Raw genomic sequence first — 14,148 nt, 5'->3', positions numbered from 1 at the left:
GCAAAATTGTACCGGGCGGCTTCCTCTTTCAGTCCTTACCACCCCCCCCCCCCCAATCCATATTCACGTACTACCTTTCCTTCTCTTCCTTTCCCTAGTATCAAATTCCAGTCACCCATGAATATTAAATTTTCATCTCCCTTAACTATCTGAATAATTTCTTTTATCCCATCATACATTTCTTGAATCTCTTCATCCCGTCATACATTTCTTGAATCTCTTCATTATCTGTAGAGTTAGTTTGCATATTAACTTGTACTACTGTGGTAGGCGTGAGCTTTGTGTCTAGCTTGGCTACAATAATGCTTTTACTATGCTGTTTGTAGTAGCTTACCCACACTTGTATTTTTTTATTCATTATTAAACCTACTACTGCAGTACCCCTATTTGATTTTGTATTTATGGCCCTGTATTCACCTGACGAAAAGTCTTGTTCCTCCTGTCACCGAACTTCACTAATTCCCACTATATCTAACTTTAACCTACCCATTTCCCTTTTTAAATTTTCTAACCTACCTGCCTGATTAAGGAACCTGACATTCCACACTCTGATCCATAGAACAGCAGTTTTGTTTCTCCCAAGAACACTATGCAACTGAATTCTAGTTAATCCATGAGATGAGGGGCTATTAAAACAATCATCAAAAGGTATATAATATTGCAAAAAAAAGAATTTGTTATTTTCACTTGATGAAGGAAGGCAGAATGAAATAGGAACAAAAAAAGTGAGAGAAGAATGACAGAATAGGGGCATCCAGCAATTAGAGGTACTGTGGTATTGTACTAGTATGCACATTTTAGATTTGTTTATAGGGGCTGGCAGCTATAGAGACCAGGGTTGAATGCCCTCTGTCACCGGTGGTGGAGCTGGGCAGCTAGAGGACAGGATGGCCATCAGTTCTCCACGGAGGATGGTAGATGTCCGAGACCCAGTATTAAATACAGTAATTCCACACATTCCTTTACTTTGTATAACAACATCTCAGTCACGGTGGGGCTAGGTGGCCATCAGTGCTCTCAAGGCACTGGCAGTCTTGGTCAATAAAACGTGCTGAAGTCAGCATGCAGCCTCCTGTCAGGCTTGCATGCAGCATCACCTTGCCCGGATGTTACATGGTCAGCACTCCCTTGCTATAGTACCACATTAGTTCTCAGACAATCTGTTAGCACTCTGCAGCTACATGCCATGCAAAGGCAGTCACACTGGCTAGGCAGATGTAAAACTCAGTGCAGGATTTGCAAACGCACGCAGAGTTGAATCTTGGACCTTGTTGTGGACAACGGCATCAGTGCTGGCAGCCAAGTAGTTTGCCCACACAGAGCAATGAGCAACGCAGAGTTTTTCGGCACAGGACGATAGAGGCTAGGCAGTTAAGTGGCCCAAGCACAAACTGAGGACCCCAAGGTAGGTGGCCACCAATGGAGAGACATTAGGCAGCAGATGGCCAGCCGGCTGGAAGGCACCAAGTCAGCATCACCTGGAATCAGGCACACTCACAGCTTATGAAGACAACATCCAATGGCAACAGCTTGATGTTCTGTTTTGAGACGTTTACTGGCACAAGACTTCCCTTCATAGCTTGCTCCTGGTGATAATGTGTGTCTAAAAGGAGCAGTATTTATGTGAGCACGGTCCACCACTACTAAGGCACTTTAGAACACAACAACTCCTCCATGTAGTGGAAGATATCACAGATGTCTACACCACCAACAAAGCTTCAGGGGCAGTGTTCCTGGACGCCTTTGATCACCTATGGTACAACACACTCATTTGCAGTCTCAGCAATGCTCGTATCCGTGATGGAATCATACATCTCATACACTCATATTTTCACCAACAGATGCTTCTACACTGATGTTCAGTGCAAACAAACAACACAACACAGTATGCGAGTGAGACTACCCCAACACAATATCCTAGGGCCCCTTTTGTTTAACCTCCACATCAGTGACTTCGAAGCTACACAAAACACGATAGTTGCCATCTACGTGGGTAACACAGCCATCCTAGTGCAAGACTGGAAACCGTCGAACATTAACCCACGACTACTGACAGCACTCAGAAATGCTGAGCCTTGGCTGGAACAATGGTGTGTTAAAGTAAACATGGACAAGTGCCAGGCTGTTCCGTTCACACGCAAACAAAAACATCTGCACAAACATCAAAACTGCAGACAAATAATGCTACACACACGTCCAATACATTTCTGTAAGAAATTCAGATACCTTGGTGTCTGGATGGAACAGAAAATTATGTGTGTGTGTGTGTGTGTGTGTGTGTGTGTGTGTGTGTGTGTGTGTGTGTGTGTGTCGGTGGGGGGGGGGGGGGGGGGGGGGGGCACCAGATTGATTACACGACCAACCAAGCTAATGAGAGGCTCAAACAGCTTTACCCTATGAAACTTCCTGGCAGAAAAAAACTGTGTAGCAGACCGAGACTCTAACTCGGGACCTTTGCCTTTCGCGAGCAAGTGCTCTACCAACTGAGCAACCCAAGCACGACTCACGACCCGTCCTCACAGCTTTAATTTCGCCTGTACCTAGTCTCCTACCTACCAAACTTCACAGAATCTCTTCTGCGAACCTTGCAGAACTAGCACTCCTGGGAGAAAGAATATTGTGGAGACATGGCTTAGCCACAGCCTGGGGAATGTTTCCAGAATCTCACTATATTTTTTTTTTTTTTTCTTTTAGGCTCCTGCTGGCAATAGACTGAGTTTGCACACAACTCTCTACAAAGCTATATTCAAGAGATAATGGGCAGAGCATCTCATTGTCTTATTACAATTTCATTTTTAAAATTATCATATTTTATTCCATTCAGCAAACCTTTGCTTATATTATCATCTGTACACATTTTGCAAGGATTTTTAAGTTTAATTGAAAATCCAATTTCTGTCATTACATTCGCAAGCCTTAGCCTGTGAATGGAGCTTTCTGATGTATGTCTGAACTATTCATGCAAGTCAGTACACTGAAACGAACTGCATCTTTCCATGAAGCTAGTGAATCAATCTGTTTTCACTACGATGTTTAATTTGTGGTTAAATGACAAAAATGTCTACAAAACATCGGATAGTGAGGTTTCAAATCTCGAGGCAGCCATATTAATAAAAATATCCTAACAGCAACAGTGAATGAATGATTCATTGTCTTCCTGTATGATAACTTATTTAATTAACAATGCAGTTTTATCCTCAGCATGAGTCTAACAGATTATAATAGAATCTTTTGGCAAAATTTGAGGTGAGGTCTTACCTTCAGCTGCTCCCCCTGTAGTGGACTGTGAATTGTCAGCGTCTCTCTGCTTCTCACTCTCCTCAACAGCAGTTTCAGCCACACCAGGAGTTGTTTTCACTGAGCCAATGGGTGGTGGAGGTGGTGGCATCTCACTTAGATCTACAGCCTGTCCACCCTCCACTGCCGAGATGACAATCTCAAATTTCTACAATACAGGACAACTATGAAAAATCTAAAGGAAACAAACAACTTACACAACAAACTGTTACATTTAATTTTTTAAAAAATAAAGTAGGATGAAAATGAAGTTCCTGGTGTTTTGGTGTATCTAGAGATATTAAAGACATACTTCACTAGCCACACCACTATGCATAGCAGATGCTATTTCACTCCGCTGCCAGTCATTGGCTTTCTGTTCCACTCACAAATGGAGGAAAGAAAAACGACTGCCTATCTAGGTTTATGTTTCCACGTAAGCCCAGATCTCTCTCTTCTCTGCAGTACATACTACACGAGATGTATGTTGATGGTGGTAGAATCATACTGCAGTCTGTTGCAAATGCTGGTTCTCTCAAGTTTCTCGACAATGTTTCAAGAAAAGAATGATTTCTTTCCTCAAGAGGTTCCCATTTAAGTGTAGGGAATGTTTCCATAATGTTTGTGTATTGATCAGAACTACTGGTCACAAATATAGCAGCATGCCTTTGAATTCTTTCTAAAATCTGGAATAAATCATGCAGTACCAAAACCCAATAACTTTTTACCTTATTAACAACTGTGAAAACTCATGGTCTTAAGAGGAACATATCTGGACTGAGATAGGCACAAATGGGTAGGGGAAATTATGTTCAGCATTACTTGGTTCCTTGGCAGTATTATTACCTAAAAACCAAATAACTTTTTAAATACAACATACACATTAATCAGACAAATTTACTACACCTTTCAGACAAAAAAGCTCAACATATAGCAGCAATGATGAAAGACTATGTAAGAAATAAAAATAAATATAAATTTATTAGCAATGAACAAGTATTTGATGGAAAAAAAGTCATTTGCATAATGAATATTAGTATACGTTACAACAGACTTTAATCTTTATTGCTATTTCTATGTGTACCAGGTGATCAAAAAGTCAATATAAATTAGAAAACTGAATAAATCACAGAATAATGTAGATAGAGAGGTACAAAATGACACACATCCTTGGAATGACATGGGGTTTTATTAGAACCAAAAAAATACAGAAATTCAAAAAATGGCCGACAGATGGCGCTTCATCTGATCAGAATAGCAATAATTAGCATAACAAAGTAAGACAAATCAAAGATGATGTTCTTTACAGGAAATGCTCAATATGTCCACCATCATTCCTCAACAATAGCTGTAGTCGAGGAATAATGTTGTGAACAGCACTGTAAAGCATGTCCGGAGTTATGGTCAGGCATTGGCATCGGATGTTGTCTTTCAGCATCCCTAGAGATATCAGTCGATCACGATACACTTGCGACTTCAGGTAACCCCAAAGCCAATAATCGCACGGACTGAGGTCTGGGGACCTGGGAGGCCAAGCATGACGAAAGTGGCAGCTGAGCACACGATCCTCACCAAACGACGCGTGCAAGAGATCTTTCACGCGTCTAGCAATATGGGGTGGTTCTAATAAAATCCCATGTCATTCCAAGCATGTGTGTCAATTTTTACCTCTCTATCTACATTATTCCGTGGTTTATTAAGTTTTCAAATTTATACTGACGTTTTGATCACCCGGTACATGAGGATCAATGTCAACATAAAAATGAGAGTCAACATACCTTGACAATTCGTACATAGTTTATAGCTGTTTCCCGATCACCAGCCTTCTTAGCTTGCAGTGCTGCCATTTTGTACTCATCCCTGCGTGCAGCAAGAGCAGCAATTGTATTATTTTGATCAGCAGTGGATGTAGGACTTGATGGCATGGGTGATGGGACTTCCTTTCCTGGTGACTGATCTTGCACTGGAGAAGCCATGCCAGGCAGTGGCACTCCAAACTGTGGTGGCCTCTCCGGTACAGGAGGTTGAGGGGCAGGTCGCGTTGGAACCATCTCTGCAGTGTATAGTATAGGGTCATTGTAAAGGTCTGTCCCAAACAGTGGGAATTTTAACTGCATCATGCGTGTAATCAATTACGAACACCAAAAATAACACTGATAAATACTGCAGACACAGCTCTGTCCATGACCATGGGGGAAAAAAAAAAATCCGGTCCAAGCTTAAATTTACCAAAAAATATTAAACACAAAATTGAAAACATAATTTTCTACAAATAAATAAAATTATACAGTAAACTGCCTCTATGAAGACTGAAGAGATTACCAAAACAAACTTATTTAAATAGGCAGTTAAAAAGCATGTGTTTAGAAACAGTCTGTACAGTGTAGGGTTACTTATATGGAGTTGTAAACCAAGGATGGAATCAACTTCTTGAAATCATCTATTTCATGGTGTCTGTCAGGCCCCAGGTATCACACCATGCAGCAATCCACCCTTGTGGGCTTGCATTTATGAATGATTGACAAAACAGTTTCTTGTGATCTACTAGGGCCCTAAAAATAATGTTCAATATCTGAACTGCATAGTAGTCTAGTTGTGTGTTGTGTATTGAGATCATGTTGGTGCATTTTTTTTTCATCTTTATCAAAATAACTGGTCATTATTTTGATTCAATTAATTTGTTTAAATACTGTCACAACCTAACCACAATCAGGTCAAAATTCGAAAGCAGCGTCATCTATGAAGTACAACAATTACCACTAAAAGCATATTTATTACAAACACCAACATAGAGCCATAACAAAACTGTCTTCCACGATGGAGAGCACTACTGTTTATACAAACATCAAATACTACAGAATATGCAAACATTACAAATGTGAAATTCAAGAATCTTCCATAAATGATTAATACTAAACAACAAATAATTGCTGGTGGTCAGGTTTGAACTGGTGAAACACTGAATGTCAGCCAGCGACACCAACCGTTATGCCACACTACAGTAAGCAGCAATACAGATTACTCATTTCTAATCTTATGTCATATCATTTTAATCCACATACTAACTTTTTTATTTGTTCCAATAATCATTTCTGTTTTAATTATTTATATGTATTAACTTTGATTTATTTATTTTCTTTTCATCATTTTTATGTATTTATTTCTATTTAATTACTTCCTTTACATCACTTTACATTTTCATTTGTATTTCGGGTAACTATATTACTTTTAACCAAATTCACCACATTTCAAAACGGAGCATAAAAATTCAGGACAATTGAGTAAAAGTCAGAACACAACAGAATTACTGCCAATATAGGCTTTACATTAATTTATTTTCAAATAATGTATTGTATCACTGATGAAATGAACATACAGCATTTTTCACCAGGATGCCCCATCTGGGGTACTGCATATACAATTTGTACATATAAAGAAAAAAATTCACACTTCGCATTGAAGAACATACTATTTGCAGTTTAGAGATTATTTCGCACAGCTGTGCAATGTCAGCGATATCTGTTCTTTCAGACAAGCATGTAAAATTATTTGCAATTTTTAAATCTAATACGCACTTTTCCTGAATTTTGTTTTATTTATAAAACCCTCTATCATTTAAATCTTCACCTGCATTATTTTGTTCATGGTGCAAAATAGAGAGAAACATTCCGCATGGGAAAAATATATCTAAAAACAAAGATGATGTGACTTACCAAACGAAAGCGCTGGCATGTTGATAGACACACAAACATACACACACATACACACAAAATTCAAGCTTTCGCAACCAACGGTTGCTTCTTCAGGAAGGAGAGGGAAAGACGAAAGGATGTGGGTTTTAAGGGAGAGGGTAAGGAGTCATTCCAATCCCGGGAGCGGAAAGACTTACCTTAGGGGGAAAAAGGACTGGTATACACTTGCGCACACACACACACACACACACATACACACACACACACACACACACACACACACATCCATCTGCACATACACAGACACAAGCAGACATTTTCCCCCTAAGGTAAGTCTTTCGAACAATGGAAAATCCAGAATGGAATAATGATAATATTATTAAAATGATAAGACTGCTGCTCACCATATAGAGATGACAAGCTGCCAACAGGCACAACACAAAGACTGCTATATATATTTTCAACATTTCGCAGCCCTGTCAGCAACTGTATAAATATTAATTTTAACTTTTAAAAACCAACAACCTTAATTGAAAAGTTTACCTAGATTTACCTAGGTTTCAGTTGGGACAACCCAACCTTCTTCAGTATAAAAGTAACTACCATTTGTCCATACTGGACATCGTAAAGTTAAAACCATAAATCCATAAAGTATTGTCAGACAGTAAAAACTTTTCTGAAACTGCCTCGGCCCCACTTCGCGAACGCGATGCGGCAGCCACAAGTGCTGTACTGGAACTGACTAGCGTCATGAGGCCCGCAAAGGCTGACACAATACCTGGCGCCTGCGCGTAAACTGTGTGATAGGTACTTGTTAGGACAAGACGCGAACCTAACTCATTGACCTTGAATTACTAGTAAAGTGAAATAAAAGAAAGGTAAAGCTGAGGAAAAGGGCGTATATGTTATCCTGTGCAGAACGAACTTAGATCGACTGTCTTAACATTTACGAAGTATTCGTTGGTCATGATGTGAGGAAGACATCAGGTGCTTACAACATATGGCCTGTCTAGGAAATTTTGTGCTTAAGCACGGAGTTTAATCACCTAAAAAGAACTTAGGAGTGGGAGGATAATATAAAGCCAACATCGTCATTATTATGACTAGGTCTAAAAACATTTTTTGAGACATAAATGTTAAGCATTTGCTTAGCTATAGTTACAACTCATGAACATCGAATTGAATTAGCACACAAATGTTCATGAATGAACTTATGAAAAAGTCTACATCTAATCTGTAACATCCGGCAATACGGGCCATATAAGGTAGATAGTCATTACTCAAGATTAATATATTTGACCTGAAATGGTCTAGACCACTTAAGCCTTTTTCTCAAATGTACCTTTCTTTTATTTCACTTTACTAGTAAATTCAAGGTCAGGAGTTAGGTTCGCGTCTTGTCCTAACAAGTACCCATCACACAGTTTAAGCGCACGCGCTAAGTATTGTGTCCACCTAGGCGGGCCTCATGACACTACAGTCAGTTCCAGTACAGCACTCATGGCTGCTGCATCGCGGTCGCGAAGTGGGGCCGAGGCAGTTTCAGATAAGTTTTTACCGTCTGATGATAATTTATGGATTTATAGTTTTAGCTTGATGATGTCCACTATGGACAAACGGTAGTTACTTTTATTCTGAAGAAGGTTCGGTAATCTCGACTGAAACCTAGGTAAATCTAGGTAACTTTGCAACTGAGGCTGTTGGTTTTTAAAAGTTAAAACTGTTATATATCAGAGTTTTGGCCAAAAGGCCTTCTTCTAATGTACACCTTATGGGAAAATCAATATGTGGGTCGTGGTGGTGGTGGTGGTGGTGCAGATGTGGGGAGAGGGGGGAGGGGAGTGAAAGCGTATTAGCAGGGTAGGGATGAAGCAGTGTGCAGTGCTGCTTGTTGGAGCATGCAGGGGCATGGTGGGGACAGTGTAGGGTTGCTAGGTGCAGTTGGGAGTTTTGGGGGAGGGGAAAAGAGGGGGCAGAAATAGAGTGAAGAATTTATTCCAACTAACACCAGGTTTTCTGAATTGTGCAGGTGGGAACTCTCCTTGAAATGTATTCTATGTTCCTGTAAATCCCCTGGCCTCAACCTCTGCTAGTCCCTGCTCTTCACCCATCGATCTCCTTCCTTGCTCCCATTCCAGCACTACATAGCCTTCTATACCACCAACATATCCATTAGTCTTTTTCCCCTCCCCTGCTTCTCTCCTTTCATCCTCCCTCCCCCCCCCTCCTCCAAACCACCTGAATGCACCTAGCAGCCCTACCTTGTCCCTACATGCTTTCACAAGTAACACTAATTTCTCCCCAAACCCTATCCTGCTATACGTCCCCCTCCCACCCCTGCCTTTCCTTATCCCCCAGCACTGCTTCTTCGATCAGGTACAGTTGTTTGCAATCTGGCCTCAGTGGGCAGAAATAGTGGTCATATGTTTGGGAGTTGTCACTGTGTGCACGCTTTCTACTTTAGAAGAAGGCCTTTTGGCCAAAAGCTCAAATGTATGGAAGTCTTGTGTCTATTTGTGACTAAACATTCTCCTCTGTGTCTTGAGTAGCAATTTATTCTTTTCACAATATTGTCATTACAAATGTCATTTCATAACACACTTTCGTAAGATAATTTCTTCTGGAAAATCTCTGAAATAGATATTACTAACATCTTATCCTCTTTTTGGGGTGAACATTCAACTCATTATGTTGCAGATCTTCAGGCAAGCAAATGGAAATCTGCAGTACTTCAGTCCATTTTCTATGTACTAGGACTACAAACAGAGCCCTGAGAACATTTTATAATAGGTTTAGTAAACTGAAGAGGGGCTTGGCAGTAAGCATGTTGAACTGTCCTTTCATGTTACCTGTCTTAAAAACAAATTACGTACTTTCTTCATAGGTGTCTTTCTGTCAGCTGCAACACACACACACACACACACACACACACACACACACACACACACACACACACACACACACACGTGAGAAGCTAATAATTACTGATAATGCACAAAAACAAAATGTAGCACCTTACAAACAAAATTCATACCAGGAGTAGGTGTGTCCGCAACAGACGGTACATCTGGTTTCTTTGTCAGTGTTACTGCTACTGGAGGTGGAATGTCTTCCTCATTAACAACACGACCAGCTTTTGCCTGCTTCAGCATATCGTTAAGTGTTTTTATTCCCCTGCCAAACCTGGAAGAAAAATAATGTACTGGCTCAGTAACATCTTGACGTCTACACACTACACCATTCATTTAGAACCAACTTTAGAACCTCTTTCTGTATACATTTTAAGGGGGGAGAAGAAGAAGAAGAAGAAGATGCACCAAGAAGGAATTATCTGAAAGGGGATGCAAATCAGTAGATGTTACGATGTTCATGCAAAGACAAACAAACGATTAGATTTCAGAAAAATGACTTATATATTCAAGAGAATGAGCTTCACAAATTGTGCAAGTCAATAACACTTTGGACCACCTCTTGCCCTTATGCAAGCAGTATTTCGTCTTGGCAATGATTTATAGAGTTTTTGGATGTCCACCTGAGAGAGATTGTGCCAAATTCTGTCCAATCGATTTGTTAGATCATCAAAACCCCAAGATAGTTGAAGGACCCTGCCCATAATGCTCCAAACATTCTCAATTGGGGAGAGACGTGGTGATGTTGTGCAAGACAGGTTTTGGCAAGCACGAAGACAAGCAGTAGAAACTCTCACCGTTTGGGAGTGGGCATCATCTTGCTGAAATGTAAGCCAGGGATGGGCTTGCCATGAAGGGCAACAAAACGCGGCATAGAATATCATCAGCATAACACTGTGCTGTAAGGGTGCCGCAAATGAAAACCAAAGTGACCCTTCTATGGGAAGAAATGACATCCCAGAGCATCACATCTGGTTTTGGTGCTGTGTGGCAGGCGACAGTAGCTTGGTATCTGATCTCTGTCTGGAGCATCTACACCCTATTCCTCACTGGTCATTGGGGATCAAATTCACAGGGGCACTCATTATCGAACACAATTCTAATCCAGCCAGTGGGATTCCGGGCTGAAGATGTGTCTGGAGAAGCCCCAACATTGGTAGGATATCAACGTGACTGTCACCCACCACATGGTCCAACAACCAGGAGTGATGGGTCTGTGGAGCCTTTTGTTTTCATAGCAGGACCCTTTCGGTTGTCATCCGTGGCACCCTTACAGTACAACAGTATGTCAGCAATACTCTAAGCCTCATTTTACTGTCATTCATGGCAAGACATCTTGGGCTCACATATCAGCAGAATAATGCCCGCCCACACATGGTAAGAGTTTCTACGCTTGTCTTTGTGCTTGTCAAACCCAACCTTGGACAGTACAGTTGCCAGATCTCTCCCCAGTTGAGAATGTTTGGAACATTATGGACAGGGCCCTTCAAACATCTTGGGGTTTTGATGAACTAACGCACAAGTTGGACAGAATTTGGCACAATATCCCTCAGGAGGACATCCACTAACTCTATCAATCAACACAAAACTGAATAACTGCATAAGGGCCATAGGTGGACGAATAGGTTTTCGACCTGCTCAATTTGTGAAGCTCTTTCTCTTGAACAAATCATCCAATTTTTATCAAGTTCTTATCATTTGTTTGTTTGTACACGTAAATTACATCTAACGATTTCTGTCCCATTTGGATACTTCCTTCGTGGTGCATTTTTTTTTTTTTTCTATGTATACAGCACTTGTATAAAGTGATCAAAGCAAAACTCAGGCTGCTCACTTAAAATGCTACCTGATATTATATACCATAAGCTATACTAGACATTTGTGTTCTTGAATATATTGATGATGACAGTCAATAGCAACTATCCAGCTGACTGGATTGCTAAGCATCACATTGATTAACAGGAAGCTCGGGAAGACAGAGATAATAAAATATGATGTTGTTGTGGTCTTCAGTCCTGAGCTGGTTTGATGCAGCCCTCCATCCTACTCTATCCTGAGCAAGCTTCTTCATCTCCCAGTACCTACTGCAACCTACATCCTTCTGAATCTGCTTAGTGTATTCATCTCTTGGACTCCCTCTACGATTTTTACCCTCCACACTGCCCTCCAGCACTAAATTGGTGATCCCCTCCATTATCAGAACATGTCCTACCAACTGATCCCTTCTTCTAGTCAAGTTGTGCCACAAGCTCCTCTTCTCCCCAATCCTATTCAGTACTTCCTCATTAGTTATGTGATCTACCCATCTAATCTTAAGCATTCTTCCGTAGCACCACATTTCGAAAGTTTCTATTCTCTTCTTGTCCTAACTATTTATCGTCCATGTTTCACTTCCATACATGGCTACACTCCATACAAATACTTTCAGAAAAGACTTCCTGACACTTAAATCTAAACTCGATGTTAACAAATTTCTCTTCTTCAGAAACGCTTTCCTTGCCATTGCCAGTCTACATTTTATATCCTCTCTACTTCGACCATCATCAGTTACTTTGCTCCCCAAATAGCAAAACTCCTTTACTACTTTAAGTGTCTCATTTCCTAATCTAATTCCTCCAGCATCACCCGATTTAATTAGACTACATTCCATTATCCTTGTTTTGTTTTTGTTGATGTTCACCTTATACCCTCCTTTCAAGACACTCTCCATTCCGTTCAACTGCTCTTCCAAGTCCTTTGCTGTCTCTGACAGAATTACAATGTCATCGACGAACCTCAAAGTTTTTATTTCTTCTCCATGGATTTTAATACCTACTCCGAATTTTTCTTTTGTTTCCTCCACTGCTTGCTCAATATAGAGATTAAATAACATCGGGGACAGGCTACAACCCTATCTCACTCCCTTTCCAACCACTGCTTCCCTTTGGTGTCCCTTGACTCTTATAACTGCCATCTGGTTTCTGTACAAATTGTAAATAGCTTTTCGCTCCCTGTCTTTTACGCCTGCCACCTTCAGAATTTGAAAGAGAGTATTCCAATCAACATTGTCAAAAGCTTTCTCTAAGTCTACAAATGCTAGAAACATAGGTTTGCCTTTCCTTACTCTAGCTTCTAAGATAAGTCGTAGGGTCAGTATTGCCTCCCGTGTTCCAACATTTCTACGGAATCCAAACTGATCTTCCCCGAGGTCGGATTCTACAACTTTTTCCATTTGTCTGTAAAGAATTCGCGTTAGTATTTTGCAGCCGTGAATTATTAAACTGATAGTTCGGTAATTTTCACATCTGTCAACACCTGCTTTCTTTGGGATTGGAATTATTATACCCTTCTTGAAGTCTGAGGGTATTTCGCCTGTCTCATACATCTTGCTCACCAGATGGTAGAGTTTTGTCAGGACTCGCTCTCCCAAGGTTGTCAGTAGTTCTAATGGAATGTTGTCTACTCCGGGGTCCTTGTTTCGACTTAGGTCTTTCAGTGCTCTGTCAAACTCTTCACACAGTATCATATCTCCCAATTCATCTTCATCTACATCCTCTTCCATTTCCATAATATTGTCCTCAAGTACGTCGCCCTTGTATAGACCCTTTATATACTCCTTCCACCTTTCTGCTTTCCCTTCTTTGCTTAGAACTGGATTTCCATCTGAGCTCTTGATATTCATACAAGTGGTTCTCTTTTCTCCAAAGGTCTCTCTAATTTTCCTGTAGGCAGTATCTATCTTACCACTAGGGAGATAAGCCTCTACATCCTTACATTTGTCCTCTAGCCATCCCTGCTTAGCCATTTTGCACTCCTGTTGATTTTATTTTTGAGACGTTTGTATTCGTTTTTGCCTGCTTCATTTGCAGCATTTTTATATTTTCTCTTTTCATCAATTAAATTCAATATTTCTTCAGTTACTCAAGGATTTCTACTAACCCTCGTCTTTTTACCTTCTTGATCCTCTGCTGCCTTCACTACTTCATCCCTCAAAGCTACCCATTCTTCTTCTACTGTATTTCTTTCCCCCATTCCTGTCAATTGTTCCCTTATGCTCTCCCTGAAACTCTGTACAACCTCTGGTTCCATCAGTTTATCCAGGACCCATCTCCTTAAATTCCCACCTTTTTGCAGTTTCTTCAGTTTTAATCTGCAGTTCATAACCAATAGACTGTGGTCAGAGACCACACATGCCCCTGGAAATGTCTTACAATTTAAAGCCTGGTTCCTAAATCTCTGTCATACCATTATATAATCTGTCTGAAACCTGTCAGTATCTCCAGGCTTCTTCC

At 40.5% G+C, this 14,148-nt stretch overlaps 1 protein-coding gene across 2 annotated transcripts in view; it reads right to left on the bottom strand.

The window, feature by feature from the left end:
- The window catches only part of LOC126263642 (coiled-coil and C2 domain-containing protein 1-like), a 130,624-nt gene that overhangs the window by 65,799 nt on the left and 50,677 nt on the right, over positions 1 to 14,148 (bottom strand). For both annotated transcript variants that reach the window (XM_049960734.1, XM_049960735.1), the window contains exons 5-7: positions 10,003 to 10,151; positions 5,055 to 5,329; positions 3,259 to 3,445 (exon numbers count right to left, since the gene is read on the bottom strand). In XM_049960734.1, coding sequence (XP_049816691.1) covers positions 3,259 to 3,445; positions 5,055 to 5,329; positions 10,003 to 10,151 — 611 coding nt within the window. The remainder of the gene's footprint in view (positions 1 to 3,258; positions 3,446 to 5,054; positions 5,330 to 10,002; positions 10,152 to 14,148) is intronic.

Source organism: Schistocerca nitens, chromosome 6 (genome assembly GCF_023898315.1).
Source record: "Schistocerca nitens isolate TAMUIC-IGC-003100 chromosome 6, iqSchNite1.1, whole genome shotgun sequence".
NCBI lineage: Eukaryota > Metazoa > Arthropoda > Insecta > Orthoptera > Acrididae > Schistocerca > Schistocerca nitens.
The sequence above is the reverse complement of the archived record's forward strand: the minus strand, read 5'-3'. Positions and strand labels throughout refer to the sequence as shown.